General features: G+C 41.7%; 1 protein-coding gene across 1 annotated transcript in view; it reads left to right on the top strand.

Moving 5' to 3' along the window:
* LOC126412881 (uncharacterized) overlaps window positions 1-20,764 on the top strand; it is a 67,799-nt gene that overhangs the window by 28,781 nt on the left and 18,254 nt on the right. Inside the window, exon 2 of the mRNA XM_050082770.1 lies at window positions 4,401-4,633. Within this exon, the coding sequence (XP_049938727.1) occupies window positions 4,401-4,633 (233 nt within the window). The remainder of the gene's footprint in view (window positions 1-4,400; window positions 4,634-20,764) is intronic.

The following is a 20,764-nucleotide window of genomic DNA, read 5'->3' on the forward strand; positions in this document are numbered from 1 at the left end:
CTGTTGACAGCTCTTCAATCCACTGTCCACCTGAAGCTTTGTGTGTCGTTCTTTATTTGCATTAGGAGTGTCATCCAAGAACTACACTGTAAAGAGTATGTACTGCTTGGAACACATGTGGCATGGTTGTTGAGCAGATTATCATTCTGATGGAGGTTATTGAATTTCGGGTGTAAGCTGGGACTGGTTGCGTTGAGCAGCATTTGGTTGTGATGGTTCTTGCAAATGGAGTAACCCTATCAATTGAGACAGAGTTGGGCTTGGTACTGATGGGAATGTCTAGGTTTTACGCCATCTTTGTGCAACATTACATATGCATAGGATTGCAGCTCTTGATGCACAAAGGTTTGTGGACTTCCATGGCTGGTTTTGTGACATTCACTGTCTTTAAGTGAGTAATGAAATGTAATTCATTTAAGGTATTGATTTTGGCTGCACATGGGTCAACAAATTCGTCAAGTAGCCAGAGAACTCCATATACTAACTCAGCCAGTGAAGAGTCCAGGTTAGGCTTGCATATGTTATGTAAGCCAAATAAGACTGACAGTAAAGCAGATGTCCATTTTGACTTGTGGCACATTAGTGTGGCTTTTAACGACCGATAGCAGTGTTCAACCCTACCAATATCTGCAGGGTGGTAGCTTGTTATTTTTGTAGAAAGAGCTGATTGGTTCTGGTAGCCATCTCTAAGTAGGAGTTTGACGCTCACACACAGGCCACCGCAGCATATTGCCTGAAGCTGCTGCTTGTAGCTGGAAAGTTGCATATCCAAATGTCATTTGCTGACAGTCGCTTATGTCACTTATGTAGGATATGGCCTTACGGAAACACCACCTAGCATACCAATGACAAAGTAGTTCACTGATCTGTTTACTCAGTGCATTGACCTTGTTTGTGAAGCTGTTGTAATCTTCATGAGTCACTATTGGTGTGCTGTGACCTGTTGTCAGGTTTCCAGTGCAGGAGGTCGGCACAATTGCATGCTGAATCCTGTCTGTCAAGTATGTTACAATGTGTAGCAACATTTCCATTTGGTAAGCTATAATGGCTTCTACCTGTGATGTGAGGTGGTAACTCCATAATGTGCATAACAATGTATCTGGCACCATGCATGCGTCAACTTTGCTTCATAAATGGACTAGTTACTGGAATGGTTTTCTCTGTCCAGTGGCCTCCTGCTTCAGTACCTGTCTCACTCATTCTTCTTGCGAAGCAGACACTCTACAAATTAACTCAACCTTGAGTTTTGCATGTGCTTCTGTATCTGGAGGCAAGGTTATCATGCCTTACACCTCTTCTGCTTAACGATGCTGTGATTGGCTTACTGTCAGCACGAATTTGGTGGAGTCCATGGTCACTCCAGCGTGGAGAAAACTTGCCTCTGCCTGCACGATCCATAACTCTGGGTTTTGTGGCCAAAACGGAGTTATTGCTTCTGATAAACCTTTCGGGGTATAAGGTCATGGTCCATAAAACTCTTCTGTTCATAACGTTTCATCCAGAACTGCTCTGGACTTCTTCAGAGGCGTTGCTCCTCCATTGAGTCTTGCCATCTGACAGGTGTATTCACACTTCTCTTCGTTGTTCAGCATGTATGTGGTATGTTATATATGCCACATGCCGACAGAGGAAGACATTTATCCTTCACAGATTAGAGTGCTTGACATATTTTCTTTGTTGGTCTAAAAACCGTTCTAATGTGATGTTTCTGTAAAATCTTTACAATCTGATCTTTTACCTTGTTTATTAAAAGGAATAAAAGCTGTAATCTCCCATCATTGTTTTTCATGGTTGTCCTTTGGCCTTTCATTGTTTGGTCTTAGAATTCTGTTTATGTCTTTCCTTGAAAGCATGCTTTAGATGTTTTAATTTGGCATGCAGGTATTCCGGTGTGCAAATCCTTCTGGGTCTGTCGGCAAGGATTGTAATGACACATCTCTTTTGTTGTGGATGGTGATTCAGAGTTCTTTGTACTGTCATCAACATGAGGGTAGCCACACTGCTAGTCTGGATATTACTGGTGCGCCTTCTGTCTGGAAGTTCCCTGTTTGTTGAAAATTTGGTGTGATGCTTCTGTATTGCTGACTTTATTTCCTGTAGTTGTATCACATTAGGATCATCACTGTCACAGTCTGTTGATAGACTTATGAACTTAATACGTATGCTGAGTTGTAATACAGTGAGGACACACACATTAAATGTAATGCGGTATCTTGAGACAGTGTTTTATTCAGAACAGTCATGCATGTTCATGTGTAGAACAATTGGAACAGTTCACAGAGAAGCTGTTTTATAACTAATTTAACATACAAACGCATAGCATCAAGTTTGTGTGGTAACCAAAAGAGAATTAAAACACAGAAATAAATAGTCACAGAACTTCATACTGTGGCAAGGAGAAACTGATCACTCAAGTGAATCAGCTTTCCACCTGACACCACTGTGGTGTGCTGCATTCCCTACAAACCTTTCTGTTCATTAAATGGCCTGTCACACTCATATTAACTGGAGCGAAGTCTGTATTTAATATTACTTTAATTTTCCTATCATTGGTTGACAGTTTCTTAGGTTTATGAGTTATTTACACAGCCATAATACTCTTTTAACTGCTTCTTAAAGATGCTGACAGAAGAAATTTTAAAGTAAAACAAATCTGGAACTAAATGAGTATAAAATACACTCCTGGAAATTGAAATAAGAACACCGTGAATTCATTGTCCCAGGAAGGGGAAACTTTATTGACACATTCCTGGGGTCAGATACATCACATGATCACACTGACAGACCCACAGGCACATAGACACAGGCAACAGAGCATGCACAATGTCGGCACTAGTACAGTGTATATCCACCTTTCGCAGCAATGCAGGCTGCTATTCTCCCATGGAGACGATCGTAGAGATGCTGGATGTAGTCCTGTGGAACGGCTTGCCATGCCATTTCCACCTGGCGCCTCAGTTGGACCAGCGTTCGTGCTGGACGTGCAGACCGCGTGAGACGACGCTTCATCCAGTCCCAAACATGCTCAATGGGGGACAGATCCGGAGATCTTGCTGGCCAGGGTAGTTGACTTACACCTTCTAGAGTACGTTGGGTGGCACGGGATACATGTGGACGTGCATTGTCCTGTTGGAACAGCAAGTTCCCTTGCCGGTCTAGGAATGGTAGAACGATGGGTTCGATGACGGTTTGGATGTACCGTGCACTATTCAGTGTCCCCTCGACGATCACCAGTGGTGTACGGCCAGTGTAGGAGATCGCTCCCCACACCATGATGCCGGGTGTTGGCCCTGTGTGCCTCGGTCGTATGCAGTCCTGATTGTGGCGCTCACCTGCACGGCGCCAAACACACATACGACCATCATTGGCACCAAGGCAGAAGCGACTCTCATCGCTGAAGACGACACGTCTCCATTCGTCCCTCCATTCACGCCTGTCGCGACACCACTGGAGGCGGGCTGCACGATGTTGGGGCGTGAGCGGAAGACGGCCTAACGGTGTGCGGGACCGTAGCCCAGCTTCATGGAGACAGTTGCGAATGGTCCTCGCCGATACCCCAGGTGCAACAGTGTCCCTAATTTGCTGGGAAGTGGCGGTGCGGTCCCCTACGGCACTGTGTAGGATCCTACGGTCTTGGCGTGCATCCGTGCGTCGCTGCGGTCCGGTCCCAGGTCGACGGGCACGTGCACCTTCCGCCGACTACTGGCGACAACATCGATGTACTGTGGAGACCTCACGCCCCACGTGTTGAGCAATTCGGCGGTACGTCCACCCGGCCTCCCGCATGCCCACTATACACCCTCGCTCAAAGTCCGTCAACTGCACATACGGTTCACGTCCACGCTGTCGCGGCATGCTACCAGTGTTAAAGACTGCGATGGAGCTCCGTATGCCACGGCAAACTGGCTGACACTGACGGCGGCGGTGCACAAATGCTGCGCAGCTAGCGCCATTCGACGGCCAACACCGCGGTTCCTGGTGTGTCCGCTGTGCCGTGCGTGTGATCATTGCTTGTACAGCCCTCTCGCAGTGTCCGGAGCAAGTATGGTGGGTCTGACACACCGGTGTCAATGTGTTCTTTTTTCCATTTCCAGGAGTGTATATAAGTACAATGAACTTTTGTATTTGATCTTCATGCAACTGTATATTTGCTGAAAATATGTGTATTACAATAAATCAATCGACAAATTTGAAGATTGCAAGTCTATAGTTTGTGGAATGCGTAAATAACTAAACTACTAACATTTTAGTGAGCTGGAGGATACAGTCAACAACTGGGCAATATGTAGTCCTTCTGTACCCTTTCCTCAAGTCACACCTTGTCATTTTGATACACAATAGAGCTAATGCAACAAGTGCATGTGTTGAAGAGTATGTTCGCATTTGTGTGTTATTTGCAGTGCTGCTGCAGCTGCTGCCAACCTTCTTGTCCCACAACTGGAATTTGCCGCCTACTTTTTACGGTTGCTGCAGCTAGCTGCAGTCTGTCATCTCCACTGGTCACTGTATGCAAGGACTCCTGTGCTTGTGCAGAATGTTGTCAATCCAGTCCTTTGCCTATATATTCTTTACTGCACTACAGTTGCACTCATGGGTATGGTTGACATATCTGACACATGGACACAATGCATGCGTAAGTATTTTTACAGATTTCTCTGTACATGAGCTTGACAAATATGCTTTTAATTAAGTTAAATTTGCCATAAATTGCTGGAGACCCTTGAGTCATCATGGCAACAGAAGACATTGTGTACTCTGTACTGTTTTAGAAAATAATACTGTATCTGCATAAGAAATTAAATGCCACAAGAAATGTTTGCTCCCATCTAAAGATAGACTTAAATTAGAAAAAAAGCTATCAGTAAGTAAATAGTTCCATTAAAGAAATCATGCTTGTTGCACTACTTTCTTTCTATTAAAGAAATTGTGTTTGTTGCACTTTTTCTCTCATTTATATATATGTAAATGGTGAGAAGATCAATCATGGACCAAACTGCTAATGCAAAAAGAATATCCCATTTAGTTCTTCAAGAGGAATGTTTAGAGGGTAGAGTGATAGGTTTGGAAAATTTTAATGAAGAAAGGGGAATTGTTATTAAACTGCCATCTCATAGAAAACATTAATTTAATAACATTTTTGCTGAAATTTTCAAGTGGATATGATGTGCATTTGGTAATTGGCAGACATCTGCAGTGTGATGTATAGATTCAAATATTAAAAAAGTGAATTGTCCATTGTTATTAAACATAGAAAACCATCTAGTTAATACTGTAGATGTCTCAATTGAATGAGCACATTGCATTCATCATGAAAAGTGAACAGGAGAGAATCCTGTGTTGGGTACCTAACTAGCAGGCTTTTGACCAGGAAGAGATGCAGAGAAACATTTACGTGCAGAATTTAGCAATTTTGAGGTCCATTCATTGAGACTTCATTCATGCAACAGTGGCAGCAGTTAAAGTTTGGACCTACCATTGTATTTTTTGGGTGAAACAGAAACCAAAATTGTGAACAAAGTCTTGTGATATTTCATCAAAGCAATTGGAAACTATTTCGTCAGTGATGGACATTGTATTTTTGAATTCCCAGTGTGTAATGCTGTTAGCTTACTCAGTGATAGACAAGACTATAATTTGATCCTGCTGTGCTTCATTATTCAAATGTTTGAAACAGAAGTTAACTGAAAACCTCCGAGATTGGCACACTAGAAAAATGCTCATGTCAGCATAACAGTAATGAAGAAGCATAAGTTGGAATTTGAATTGGTTTTTCACATATCTTGTTCTTCTGATTTGGCCTGAAGTGATTTATTCATATTCCCTGTTTTGGAAAATGTATGAATTAGTGGAAATAAATTTTCATAAAATAAGAAAATGAATGTGTTCTTAACATAGTATTTAGTGTGACAGACCCCACTTTCACAGTTGATCCAGTAACCAGGTAATGTATTGAGAATAATAGAAGAATTCTAAACTATTGTTTTGGGCAACATTTAGTGGGGTACTTTCCTGTCCTCTTTGTATGGCCTGTTGGAAAATGTCAAGTGTGTTATCTGTCTCAGGCTGCACTGTGATGAGTGCTTGTGCAGTACAGTATTATTTCTGTGTTCTCATGAATGAGTACACAATCAAAGGATGGACCAGGGTGAAATTATCAGCCAGCAAACACTCTGTGCATCTCATTTAGTGTCAGATAAGGCACTAAGATCACTCTCTCACTGAAAAAAAGTTGCCACCAACAGTCTCATTTTTTTCACACCTTGAAACACTGCATGGAGATTTGAAATTTAATCTAGAATCTTGGTGTGATGTTTGATGATTAGGAGCTTTGAGGTTTGATGATTAGGAGCTTTCTGCTACCAGTTCTCCTTTTGCTACTGCAAATGTTGGTGACAGAAAGTTTCTTCCACTACCAGGATTCAAATTAGCTACCTCTGTGTTGAGTTCCATCTTGGTAGTGTATATTTGTGTCCTCAACTATGGATTCAGGTACTTCTTCAATGAGGTGAAAAGTAAAGCGATTTTATATTGGCTTTTTACGAGGCTTGTTAATACACTCTTGTAAACTCTTTGTCACTTGGCCCACACTTCATAAGGTCTCTCACTTCTGAGAGAAATAAGTCATTGCTGTATGTGACGGTAGTGAAATTGTACCTCACCTGTTTTAGTCACCACAGATTTGCAAGCAGTAACAGTCACTGTCATTCATTTGCACATCAGGTTCCATAAATATGTCATGATGGAGAGCCTTTAGGTATGTGGAACAAATCTTGTTATATGTCAGCTGGCAGAAGCATCATTACTGGCTTACAACTGTAAAGTAGACAATGAGCCAGTTACAACTAGTGGTAATGTAGTCACATAGATACATGGTCCAATCACATTGTACATTAATGTGACCACTGCCTATGTTCAGCATCAGTGTACAGCAACCACACACAGCTGGCAGGTGGCAGCACTATGAGTGGAGGGTGTATAAAGCGTGCCAGGAGGACACTGGAAACAGTGCAGTTGTTGTTGTATTGCAGAAATGGAGCAATTTATCTGACATCCATTGGCTTTTGGCCCAAGGGTGGAAGCATTTCGGAAACAGCAATGTTTGTATACTGTTCACGTGCCACCGTGATTAAAGTATACCTTGCATGGCAAAATGGCACTATCCAAAACTAGTGCCAAGGCAACTGTGGTGCAGCATGTGCCATAGATATGAGAGGTGACAGTTAAGAAGATGTGTGTAGGTGAATAGATATGCAGCTGTTGAGCAATTGACTGCCCAGATGAACCAGGGCTTTACCAACAGTGTCTCTTCAACAACCGTTTAGTGAACATTACTGCGTGTAGGCCTCCACAACAGTTACCTGGTTCATGCACCCATGTTGACTGCTGTTCATCAGTGATGGAAGGCTGGAATTTGTATGCCAGTACTGCAACTGGGTGTCCACCAAGTGGCAATGGGTGGCCTATTCAGATTAATTCCTTTCTGTGCTCCATCTGACAATGGATGTCTGAAGGCAAAAGTTGTGCAGCAATCATTGGAAGGGCTCAGGATGGAGGGGAGGAGGGAGTGTTATGGTCTGGGGAATGTTTTGTGGCATTCCCTGGGCGATTTCATTATTCTGGTGGGCACAGTGGATCAATATAAGTTTGCACCTATCCTTGGGGTCTATGTCCTGCGAAAGCAAAGAGAGCTCCACTCCAAGTTTAAACGCAGCCAAAACCTCTCAGACAAACTGAAGCTAAACAATGTCAAAGTTAGCGTAAGGAGGGCTATGCGTGAAGCGTTCATTGAATTCGAAAGTAAAATTCTATGTACCGACTTGACAGAAAATCCTAGGAAGTTCTGGTCTTACGTTAAATCAGTAAGTGGCTCGAAACAGCATATCCAGACACTACGGGATGATGATGGCATTGAAACAGAGGATGACACGCGTAAAGCTGAAATACTAAACACCTTTTTCCAAAGCTGTTTCACAGACGAAGACCGCACTGCAGTTCCTTCTCTAAATCCTCGCACAAACGAAAAAATGGCTGACATCGAAATAAGTGTCCAAGGAATAGAAAAGCAACTGGAATCACTCAATAGAGGAAAGTCCACTGGACCTGACGGGATACCAATTCGATTCTACACAGAGTACGCGAAAGAACTTGCCCCCCTTCTAACAGCCGTGTACCGCAAGTCTCTAGAGGAACGGAGGGTTCCAAATGATTGGAAAAGAGCACAGATAGTCCCAGTCTTCAAGAAGGGTCGTCGAGCAGATGCGCAAAACTATAGACCTATATCTCTGACGTCGATCTCTTGTAGAATTTTAGAACATGTTTTTTGCTCGCGTATCATGTCATTTCTGGAAACCCAGAATCTACTATGTAGGAATCAACATGGATTCCGGAAACAGCGATCGTGTGAGACCCAACTCGCCTTATTTGTTCATGAGACCCAGAAAATATTAGATACAGGCTCCCAGGTAGATGCTATTTTTCTTGACTTCCGGAAGGCGTTCGATACAGTTCCGCACTGTCGCCTGATAAACAAAGTAAGAGCCTACGGAATATCAGACCAGCTGTGTGGCTGGATTGAAGAGTTTTTAGCAAACAGAACACAGCATGTTGTTATCAATGGAGAGACGTCTACAGACGTTAAAGTAACCTCTGGCGTGCCACAGGGGAGTGTTATGGGACCATTGCTTTTCACAATATATATAAATGACTTAGTAGATAGTGTCGGAAGTTCCATGCGGCTTTTCGCGGATGATGCTGTAGTATACAGAGAAGTTGCTGCATTAGAAAATTGTAGCGAAATGCAGGAAGATCTGCAGCGGATAGGCACTTGGTGCAGGGAGTGGCAACTGACCCTTAACATAGACAAATGTAATGTATTGCGAATACATAGAAAGAAGGATCCTTTTTTGTATGATTATATGATAGCGGAACAAACACTGGTAGCAGTTACTTCTGTAAAATATCTGGGAGTATGCGTACGGAACGATTTGAAGTGGAATGATCATATAAAACTAATTGTTGGTAAGGCGGGTACCAGGTTGAGATTCATTGGGAGAGTGCTTAGAAAATGTAGTCCATCAACAAAGGAGGTGGCTTACAAAACACTCGTTCGACCTATACTTGAGTATTGCTCATCAGTGTGGGATCCGTACCAGGTCGGGTTGACGGAGGAGATAGAGAAGATCCAAAGAAGAGCGGCGCGTTTCTTCACTGGGTTATTTGGTAACCGTGATAGCGTTACGGAGATGTTTAATAAACTCAAGTGGCAGACTCTGGAAGAGAGGCGCTCTGCATCGCGGTGTAGCTTGCTGTCCAGGTTTCGAGAGGGTGCGTTTCTGGATGAGGTATCGAATATATTGCTTCCCCCTACTTATACTTCCCGAGGAGATCACGAATGTAAAATTAGAGAGATTAGAGCGCGCACGGAGGCTTTCAGACAGTCGTTCTTCCCGCGAACCATACGCGACTGGAACAGGAAAGGGAGGTAATGACAGTGGCACGTAAAGTGCCCTCCGCCACACACCGTTGGGTGGCTTTCGGAGTATCAATGTAGATGTAGATGTAGATGTACATGCAGTTTTTTTTCCCTTGGCATGATGGCATCTACCAGTAGAACAGTGCAATGTGTCTCACTGTTTACAATGTATGTGTGTGGTTTGAAGAGCGCCAGGATGAATTTACTGTACTTGCTGGACCACCAAACTCCCCAGATTTAAACACAGTTGACAAACTGTGGGACCACCTTGAGTGCCACGGATCCTCAGCTGAGAAATCTAGCATAGCCGGCCACTGCACTGGGGTTGGCTCCACATCCCTATCGGTATCTTTCAGGACAGAAAAGGTGGTTATTCTGGCTTTTGACAGGTGGTCACATTAATGTGAGACTGGATGGCACAGTTATGGCATACTTTTATATTACTTTTATAGATGTATATTGACAGAATCATAACAGATTTAGAAGAAAAAAATTGTCCTTACACTATTCAGTGATGTTTGTGTATAATAATTCAAATCATGTTTTTATATAAATGCTCCACATAAAATTATCAGCTCTCTGTGCACTGGGGCATTTGTTGTTGTTGTTGTTGTTGTTGTGGTCTTCAGTCCTGAGACAGGTTTGATGCAGCTCTCCATGCTACTCTATCCTGTGCAAGCTTCTTCATCTCCCAGTAACTACTGCAACCTACACCCTTTTGAATGTGCTTAGTGTATTCATCTCTTGGTCTCCCTCTACGATTTTTACCCTCCACGCTGACCTCCAGTACTAAATTGGTGATCCCTTGATGTCTCAGAACATGTCCAACTAACTGATCCCTTCTTCTAGTCAAGTTGTGCCACTAGCTCCTCTTCTCCCCAATTCTATTCAATACCTCCTCATTAGTTATGTGATCTACCCATCTAATCTTCGGCATTCTTCTGTAGCACCACATTTCAAAAGCTTCTATTCTCTTCTTGTCCAAACTATTTATCGTCCATGTTTCACTTCCATACATGGCTACACTCCATACAAATACTTTCATAAACGACTTCCTGACACGTAAATCTATTCTTGATGTTAACAAATTTCTTTTCTTCAGAAATGCATTCCTTGCCATTGCCAGTCCACATTTTATGTCCTCTCTACTTCGACCATCATCATTTATTTTGCTCTCCGAATAGCAAAACTCCTTTACTACTTTAAGTGTCTCATTTCCTAATCTAATTCCCTCAGCATCACCTGACTCAATTCGACTACATTCCATTATCCTCGTTTTGCTTTTGTTGATGTTCATCTTATATCCTCCTTTCAAGACACTATCCATTCCGTTCAACTGCTCTTCCAAGTCCTTTGCTGTCTCTGACAGAATTACAATGTCATCGGCGAACCTCAAAGTTTTTATTTCTTCTCCATGGATTTTAATACCTACTCCGAATTTTTCTTTTGTTTCCTTCACTGCTTGCTCAATATACAGATTGAATAACATCGGGGAGAGGCTACAACCCTGTCTCACTCCTTTCCCAACCACTGCTTCCCTTTCATACCCCTCGACTCTAATAAATGCCATCTGGTTTTTGTACAAATTGTAAATAGCCTTTTGCTCCCTGTATTTTACCGCTGCCACCTTCAGAATTTGAAAGAGAGTATTCCAGTCAACATTGTCGAAAGCTTTCTCTAAGTCTACAAATGCTAGAAACGTAGGTTTGCCTTTCCTTAATCTAGCTTCTAAGATAAGTCATAGGGTCAGTATTGTCTCACGTGTTCCAATATTTCTACGGAATCCAAACTGATCTTCCCCCAGGTCGGCTTCTACTAGTTTTTCCATTCATCTGTGAAGAATTCGCGTTAGTATTTTGTAACCGTGACTTATTAAACTGATAGTTCGGTAATTTTCACATCTGTCAACACCTGCTTTCTTTGGGATTGGAATTATTATATTCTTCTTGAAGTCTGAGGGTATTTCACCTGTCCCATATATCTTGCTCACCAGATGGTAGAGTTTTGTCAGGACTGGGGTATTTAAGGCCTGTTTAATGTGGGCATCAGTGTTGACCCTAGTCTATATTCTGATAAACCATAGAGAGAATGACTCATTGATATTTGATGGCAACCTGTTAGACTTTTCACAAGAATGTAAAACTCCTCTCTGAACTCTAGATAGGGATATTCTGTATGGAAATTATTTTTACTTCTTCTATCGTGATCGTGGCCAATGGACTTGCTGCAGCGGTAACACTGGTTCCCGTCAGGTTAATCACTGTTGGGCTGGGCTAGTACTTGGATGGGTGACCATCCGTTCTGCCGAGCGCTATTGGCAAGCGGGGTGCATTCAGCCCTTGTGAGGCAAACTGAGGAGCTACTTGATTGAGAAGTAGTGGCTCCGGTCTCGGAAACTGATATGTGGCCGGGAGAGTTGTGTGCTGACCACATGCCCCTCCATATCCGCATCCATTGACGCCTATGGGCTGAGGGTTGTTTGGCGGCCGATCAGTACTGTTGGGCCTTCGTGGTCTGTTTGGGAGGAGTTTAATTTATTGTGATCCTGAATTTTTTCGGTTCATACTAAATTCATTTTTATTATTAACCACAAACCCTATTATGGAGTAATTGTATTGGTATGTGTGTGCAAGAATCTCAAGCTTCTTGAGGAGGCTTCTCAAAGATTTTCATTTAACAATTTTAAAGAATATTCTTTCTGCATGTGTCTGTAGAATAAAGGCTTTATTGACCTTACCTGCCATGCAGCAGAAGATTATGACAGAGAACATTAGTGACTGGAAATATACAAAGTAGTGCTGATCGTGGTGTGGTTTTTCATGCCATTTTAGTTGGAACCTACAGGTTGATGTAGTTCAGTAGGACAAAGGACTTTCAAACAGCTAGCCTCCATGATTGTATGTTAACCAGGCTTCATTGAATCGTGTATACAAGGTGTTGTTGAGGAATAGGAAGTGTTTTAGGAGGTGATAATACCAACTAATACAAATAAAACATTCCGCATATTGTGTGTCCAAGCTTTATTGATTACAGAGATACAGCTGTTAGAATGTAACCCAAGTAATCACTGGAGGTGTTAAACAAAGGCAAATCATTTAAGTTCAAAGATGATTTTAATAAATTCCTATTCCAACTTCAGTGCACCTTCAAATTCTCTTAACAACATGACATGTCTTCTGAAGTCATCTTGAAATTCTTTTATGAGTGTAACATTATTCATAATCTGAATGCTCACTTTGTCTATTGTGTTTACTTTTGCTTTGTAGGTTTTGGCATTCAACCATCCCCTCAGACAAAAACTTAAATTGATAAGGTCCAGTGACCTTGGTGGCAAAGAAAAGGTAACCATTTCTGTCGATTTGTCTTCAGGGAAATATTAAATTTAGATGATACATCACTCATCCTTGTACCAAAGGAACCTCTTTCAGTAATGCTGGAAGCTCATTTCCAAGGCAGTCTGGACAAGAGGACCCTGTATGACAACACAGTAACACAACAGGGCCAATCAGTACCACTCCACGCACCACCACACCTGAGAAGTATTCTTGAAAATGTCTGTCCACAAAGGCTTGGGAAGTATTTGTCAGACCACTACTGTGAGTTATGAATGTTATTGATACCATCAAGAGTGTGAGTGTCTTCATCACTACACATTATTAGTGAGATTACTCCTTGATGTGCCATTACTCAATGACAAAATTCTAATTATTGACCTTCATCTCCTTATTGAAGGTATTGACTCCACTGTAAGTGATAAGGATAGAGGCTGTTCATTAATAATGTTCACCATATTCTTCTGTGTGGAACATGTATACGTGTAGAAATTCTGTGAGTGCTTGTTGAAGAACTAATTCCAACAACTGAATAATGTCATCTTCTTCATCCCTACATTCAGATGAAATGTGTCTGCTGGGCACTGTACCAGTTCACACACTTGATTGAAAATGTGAGTATATTCTCTTGAATCTGGTACTCAGTGATTAGGAAATTGTCTTCTGTATTCTCTACAGGCAGCAGCAACAGCAGCAGCTGCACACTATCCTACACAAATACCATATTTTAAGTCCAAAGACTGGTTTGATGCAACTCCCCATGCTACTCTATCCTGTGCAAGGCTTTTCATCTCCAAGTAACTACTGCAACCTACAGCCCTCTGAATCTGCTTACTGTATTCATCTCTTGGTCTCTCTCTGTGGTTTTTACCCCACGCACTTCCCTCCAGTACTAAAGTAGTGATCCCTTGATGCCTCAGAATGTGTCCTACCAACCGATCTCTTCTTTTAGTCAGGCTGTGCCACAAATTTCTCTTCTCCCCAATTCTATAAGTACCTCCTCATTAGTTATGTGATCTATCCATCTAATCTTCAGCATTCTTTTGTAGCACCACATTTCAAAAGCTATTCTCTTCTTGTCTAAACTGTTTATCATCCATGTTTCAGTTCCATACATGGCTACACTCCACACAAATACTTTCAGAAAGGACTCTGTGACAATTAAATCTGTACTCAATTTTAACAAATTTCTCTTCTTCAGAATTGTTTCTCTTGCCATTGCCAGTGTACATTTTATATCCTCCCTACTTTGACCAACATCAGTTATTTTGCTTCCCAAATAGGAAAACTCTCTTACTATTTTAAGCTTCTCATTTCCTAATCTAATCCCCTCAGCATCATCTGATTTAATTCGACTACATTCCATTATCCTTGTTTTGCTTTTGTTGTTGTTCATCTTATATTCTCCTTTCCAGATACTGTCCATTCCATTCAACTGCTCTTCCAAGTCCTTTGCTGCCTCTGACAGAATTAAATGTTGTTGGCAAACCTCAAAGCTTTTATTTCTTCTCCGTGGACTTCAATTCCTACACCAAATTTTTTGTTTATTTCCTTTACTGCTTGCTCAGTACACAGATTGAATAATATCAAGAGTAGGCTACAACCCTACCTCACTCCCTTCTCAACCACTGCTTCCCTTTCGTGCACCTTGACCCTTATAACTGCCATCTGGTTTCTGTACAAATTGTAAATTGTCTTTTGCTCCCTGTATTTTACCCCTGCCACTTTCAGAATTTGAAAGAGAGAACATTCCAGTCAACATTGTCAAAACTTTCTCTAAGACTACAAATGCTATAAATGTAGGTTTGCCTGCACTCAACCTATCTCCTATGGGAAGTCGTTAGCGTCAGTATTGCCTCGCGCGTTCCTACATTTCTCCGGTATCCAAACTGATCTTCCCCAAGCTCGGATTCTGCCAGTTTTTTCATTTTTCTATAAAGGAGTCATGTTACTGTTTTGCAGCCATGACTTATTAAACTGATAGTTCATTAATTTCCACACCTGTCAGCACCTGCTTTCTTTGGAATTGAGATTATTATAACTGATTTACTTATACACATGAAATGAAAAGTCATAACTGTAAACTGCTCTATCTCTCAAACCAATAAGAATTGGTTACTAGGAAAATTTTATTCAAATTTTCTTGTACTAACATGCTAAAATACTAAAAGTCCTCCCAAAAACACTACACCTGGTGAAGAAAAAAAATGCTGCACTGGGAGGTCAGCATGCGAATCCTCATCCAGATTCATGACAAAAGTTTATCTAGCAAAATCAGACCAGCTGCATTTTGAAAACGTGTGTATGAAAACAAGGAGCTGGCAACACTGTCACATCATGCAGTGCATCAGAATGTACAGAGGAACATGTATTTCCCTGAACTAATGTACCAGCTGTCATAGCTCACTGAGCGACCCTGGAATATCAAACCCACATCCATCATGTAGCTATGGTTTAAATCCTTGTAAGGTCCCTTTTTTATTTTTTAGATGTCTGGTCCCTACTTCCTGTCATTAATAAGCAGGACATAATTTTGTCACATGACATAGCCTATCACATGACAGTAGGATCCATGAAATTGCGTGCATGTGTGTCTAACTGAGTAGTGCACAACCATAACTGATCCTGTCAAGTTCATGCAGGATGGCTTCCTGATGGAGTATACAAATGATGAATAAATCAGTATGCTTTGGTGCTGGTGCTGCTCATGCCTATGCTGCATGATACACTCAGTAAGATTCTCGATAAGAATGTTTTTCATTGCCTTGAGCAATGCCTTTGAGAAACCGGTAATCTTCATCCACAAGTAATGGGCAGAGGTCATCCAAGGACTAGATGTATTCTGCAAAAAGAGAATATTATTCTTGAAACTGTTCACTAATCACCTTGGTGACGTACCCGCAATATTTCAAGGCAGTTCCAGATGTCTCAGAGACTGGCTGTTGAAGTGTTGCATGATGAAGAACTGCATCCATATCATTACAGGTTAACTCAACACCAGTGGCCTGAAGAGTGCATTTGTGAATGGCTTTTGCACTGAGTGGAAGATAACAAACATTTTATAAATAACATGAAATGGTCTAATGAAAATAGCTTCACTGATGATGTTATTTTCAACCACCACAACAGCTGTTACTGATGGGAACACAACCTCTGTCAGCCATGAATGTGGCTTTCAGGCACACTTTGGCATAAACCTGTGGGCTGTAATTGTGGGGGGAGGGGGGGGGGGTTGTGGGTCCTTACCTATTGCCAGACAAGTTGAATGCACCCCTTTATTGTACGTTTTTGTGCAGTACTTTCACTGATGCATTAGAAAACATTCCACTTGTTGTTCGGGGGCAGCTATGTTTTCAGTAATTTAGTGCAGTGCCAGGCTTTGAAATGAATGTGCATAACTATTTAAATGAAGTGTTTCCAGGAAATTGATTGGTCATGGAGTTCCAATGTTCTGACCCCCAAGTTCCACAGACCTTAACTCACCAGATTTTTATTTGTTAATAAAAGTGAATAGTACACCACACCTGGATGAACATGGTCTAATAGCTCATGTGCCTGCCACTTCGGCAATGGTGGATGCATGTATATTGCATAGGGTTCAGCAAAGTGTGACGAGTTTTTGCAAATTGTACTTGTATATACTGGCTCTCTGAAGATAAACTTGGATGTCAAATGTACAAGATGAAATTATTATGTGTATCATAATGTGCAATCTAGTGTAGCCTATGTATTGTTGTTGTTTTTTTTTTTTACCTCATTGGATGCTGACAATCTTACTGTACACTCTTGTTATTTTTCTATTGGCTTTATTTGTGTCATGGATGAAACAAAGTGTTCGTTCACATCAAAAGCTCATTTTATGTCTTAATGTTTACATAAAGGTAACAGTAACAGAAAGAAATACTCAAGGTACCACATTGTGGAGATGTAAACTGGATACAGTTTGATGCTTTAACTGATTTGGAATTGTATGACATGAGTGTGTGTAAGATTTAAGCATTAGGTTGTTTTCCATGAATGATCATTACTCTTGTGGCTGTGCTTGGAGTCAATCTATTTGAGACCTTCATCAGTATAACTGTTTTATTAGCAAAAATCACAGTTTATGAAGAATCTTCAGTATTTTCATGGCCACAGCTTGATGTTTTTCAGGTAATGAGTAAAACTTTATGACTGCCTCTCGTACTTTGATTCCAGACGGTAGCCACACTGTCTCAGCTTCCATTGTAATTGTCCTGACTGACTTTAAATGATTCTCATTTATATCTGTGTAGGTGAATCTGTTCAATTCCTGTGCTTTAAAAATTATTTTATGTTGTACATAACCCATCCGTAGAAATATCTTCAGATTTTTCCAATTTTCTGTTGTGATACGAGAAGCTGATCTTGACAGATTGTTTAAATTTTTTAATGGATAAGTTCATTGTTACCCTTACACTGACTAAGTTGCCATTGTTTTTATTAACTGTTTAACCATGTTTGTAGTTCTTTACTGTTCTCTTTCTTTTTCTAAAATTTACCCAAAAATTCATGCCTAAAAGAAGGTAACTGCATGTTTCCTGTACCTTCTATGGGCTGTGGGTTGGCATACATCTGAGATGAGATGCTACAAATACTATTCCCAGCCACCTACAGATATGGAAAGCTGCTCATAAGCTCATGCGAATTAAAAGATAATGGTTTATTAAATGAAAATTACTAGCGGTGGCCCAATTAAAAATGAGAGTATGGGTATCATACTGTAATGTCTCTTGCAGCGGTCTCTCCACGATATTTTCAGAAATTTTATAAATTATATAACTCAGTACATATCTCAAAATATCTCTTCTTATCTTACCGATTATCAGTGCAAAGTAGTTTCAAGCCCAATTATTCCTTGGAGCGTCCATTTACTCCATGGAATAGCTTCTCTGCTATCTATGTTTTCTCTTAGGAAAAAGAATAGGGGACTTCTTGCCGATGAGTCGTGAAAGAGGGATGTATATGCATGTATTGTTGAGCTAGTCGCCATCTGGATGAGATTCTGTATGAGAAGGAATTTAATACATGAACTAAAGTAAGTGTTTTCGCGTATTATTTAACGGATTATTATTATTGACAGTGTCTGCTTACTACGCTGTGTTGCACGGGATCAGTGGGGAACGTCTGATTTACACTGGACGAACCTGCTGTTTTGTATGCTCAAGATATCCAGTTACTTCAAATAAATAGGCTAACACGGTCTTACCAGCAGATCTCCGGTCTTCCCCATGTGATCACCGAAAGTTAATAATTATTACAAATGTTTCCAGGAGATCGACTGACAATTTTCATCGCACCGAGACTTCGAAATTGCTTCACTGCCTTATGGAATTTAAGTTAAGCTTAATTTAATCAGGTTAGAACAGTATTGAACTGTGTGAATGTGATAAGCCTGCTTTGTCAATGAAAATTCCCTTAATATACGCATGTTTTTTACTATCCTGATCAGTGAAGCTAAATCAGGCCGGTGTGAGAGAGGTTTTTAAATTTTAGGTCCCATACAAAAAATATATTAAAATACCTCACATGGACATACTGATAACGGGATCCATCAAACTATGAAAGGAAACTATTTGTCACTGTAACTATCTGGGATATTGACAAAAGACATAGAAAATGTTAATAACAAACAATTAATAAGTTGATAAGGGAATGAAGATGGGCTTGGAACAGGTGGGAGGATGTACATGAAACAAGTTGATAACCATACAACTTGTAGAAGTCATTTTAAGGGTCTTGGAATTCATACACTCTCACCCCAATACATTGACTCCATAATGGTTTCTGTTGCTGATAGCAAAACATCAGTTTCAACTGAACTGTGAGATTCACAGTCACAACACAAAACACAGAAATAATATTATGAAAAGGAAAGTTGCCACACACCAAATAGTGGAGATGCTAAGTCACAGATAGGCGCAACAAAAAGACTTGTTAGAAATGAAGCTTTTGGCTCATAAGGTCTTCATAAAAAGTAGGTGACACACACACACACACACACACACACACACACACACACACACACACAACCTTAGCCACACTGCGAGCAGCAGCACCAGTGCATGACGAGAGTGGCAACTGGGTGGAGTAAGGAGGAGCCTGAAGCGGAGAGGGGGAGGGATAGTGGGTAGGGGTGGCGGACAGTGCAGTGCTGTTGGGGAGCGTGCAAGGACAAGGTGGAGAGGATATGGCAGCTATGTGCAATCCGGAGGGTAGATGGAGGGCAGGGCAGAGATAGGGAGAGGGGTTAGTGGAAAAGGAGAGAAGTAAAAAAGACTGGGTGTGATGGTGGAATTGAGGGCTATATAGTCAGGTCAGGAGGGTTATGGGAACGTAGGATATAGCAGGGAAAGTTCCCACCTGCGCAATTCAGAAAAGCTAGAGTGAGTGGGAAGGATCCATATGGAACAGGCTGTGAAGCAGTCATTAAAATGAAGGATCTCATGTTCGGCAGCATGCTGGGCAACAGGGTGATCAACTTCTTTCTTGGCCACAGTTTGTTAGTGGCCATTCATGCGGACAGACAACTTGTTAGTTGCCGTGCCCACACATAGAATGTAGCACAGTAGTTGACTGGTTTCACCAGTAGCCTTGCCTTTGATGGGATGGGTGATGTTTGTGATCAGACTGGAGTATGTGGTGGTGGTGGAAGGATGTACGGGGCAGATCTTTCATCTAGGCCTATTACAGGGGTATGAGCCATGAGGTAAGGAATTGGGAGCAGGGTTGTGTAGGGATGGACAAGTATATTGTGTAGGTTTGGTGGACGGCAGGATACCACTGTGGGAGGGATAGGAAGGATAGTGGGCAGGATATTTCTCATTTCAGGGCATGATGAGAGGTAGATGAAACCCTGGCAGAGAATGTAATTCAGTTGCATCAGTCTGGGGTGGTACTTAGTTATGCTGAGAATGCTCCTCTGTGGCCGGACGGTGGGACTTGGGGAGGTGGTGGGTGACTGGAAAGATAAAGCATGGGAGATTTGTTTTTGTACAAGGTTGGGAGGATAATTATGGTCTGTGAAGGCTTCAGTGAGACCCCGCGGTATGTTTCGAGAGGGATTGCTTGTCACTGCAGATGCGACAACCACGGGTAAGTAGGCTATATTGAAGGGACTTCTTGGTATGGAACAAGTGGCAGCTGTTGAAGTGGAGTTATTGCTGGTGGTTAGTAGGTTTGATATGGACAGAGGTACTGATGTAGCCATCTTTGAGGTGGAAGTCAACATCTAGGAAGGTTGCTTGTTGGGCTGAATAGGACCAGGTGCAGCAAATGGGGGAGAAGTTATTGAGGTTCTGGAGGAATGTGGATAAGGTGTCCTCACCTTCAATCCAGATCGCAAAAATGTCGGTAGTGAATCTGAACCAGGTGAGAGGTTTAGGATTCTGGGTGTATAGGAAGGATTCCTCTAGATGACCCACGAATAGGTTGGCATAGGGTGGTGCCATGTGGGTGCCCATAGCCATACCTCAGATTTGTTTGCAGATAATGCCTTCAAAGGAGAAGTAATTGTGGTTAGGATATTGTTGGTGATGGCGATTAGGAAGGAGGTTGTTGGTTTGGAATCGTCAGGCATTGGGAAAGTTAATATTCAATAGCGGTAAAGCCATGGGCATTAGGGATGTTAATGTGAAGGGAGGTGGCGTCAATAGTGATGAGCAGGGCACCATGTGGTAAAGGAACAGGAACTGTGGAGAGTATTTTATATAGGAGGGTAGGTTCCGGGTAATAGGTTGAAGGTGTTGGTCTATGAGAGCAAAGATTCTCTCATTGGGGACACAGTAACCGGTCACAATGGGGCGTCCTGGGTGTTTGGGTTTATGGACTTTAGAAAGCATGTAGAAAGTAGGAGTGTGGGGAATGGTAGGGGTGAGCAGAAAGATGGAGTCTGGACAGAGGTTCTGGGATGGGCCTAAGGATTTGAGGAGTGGCTGAGATC

The sequence above is a fragment of the Schistocerca serialis genome, chromosome 7 (genome assembly GCF_023864345.2).
Source record: "Schistocerca serialis cubense isolate TAMUIC-IGC-003099 chromosome 7, iqSchSeri2.2, whole genome shotgun sequence".
NCBI classification, from domain to species: Eukaryota; Metazoa; Arthropoda; class Insecta; order Orthoptera; family Acrididae; genus Schistocerca; species Schistocerca serialis.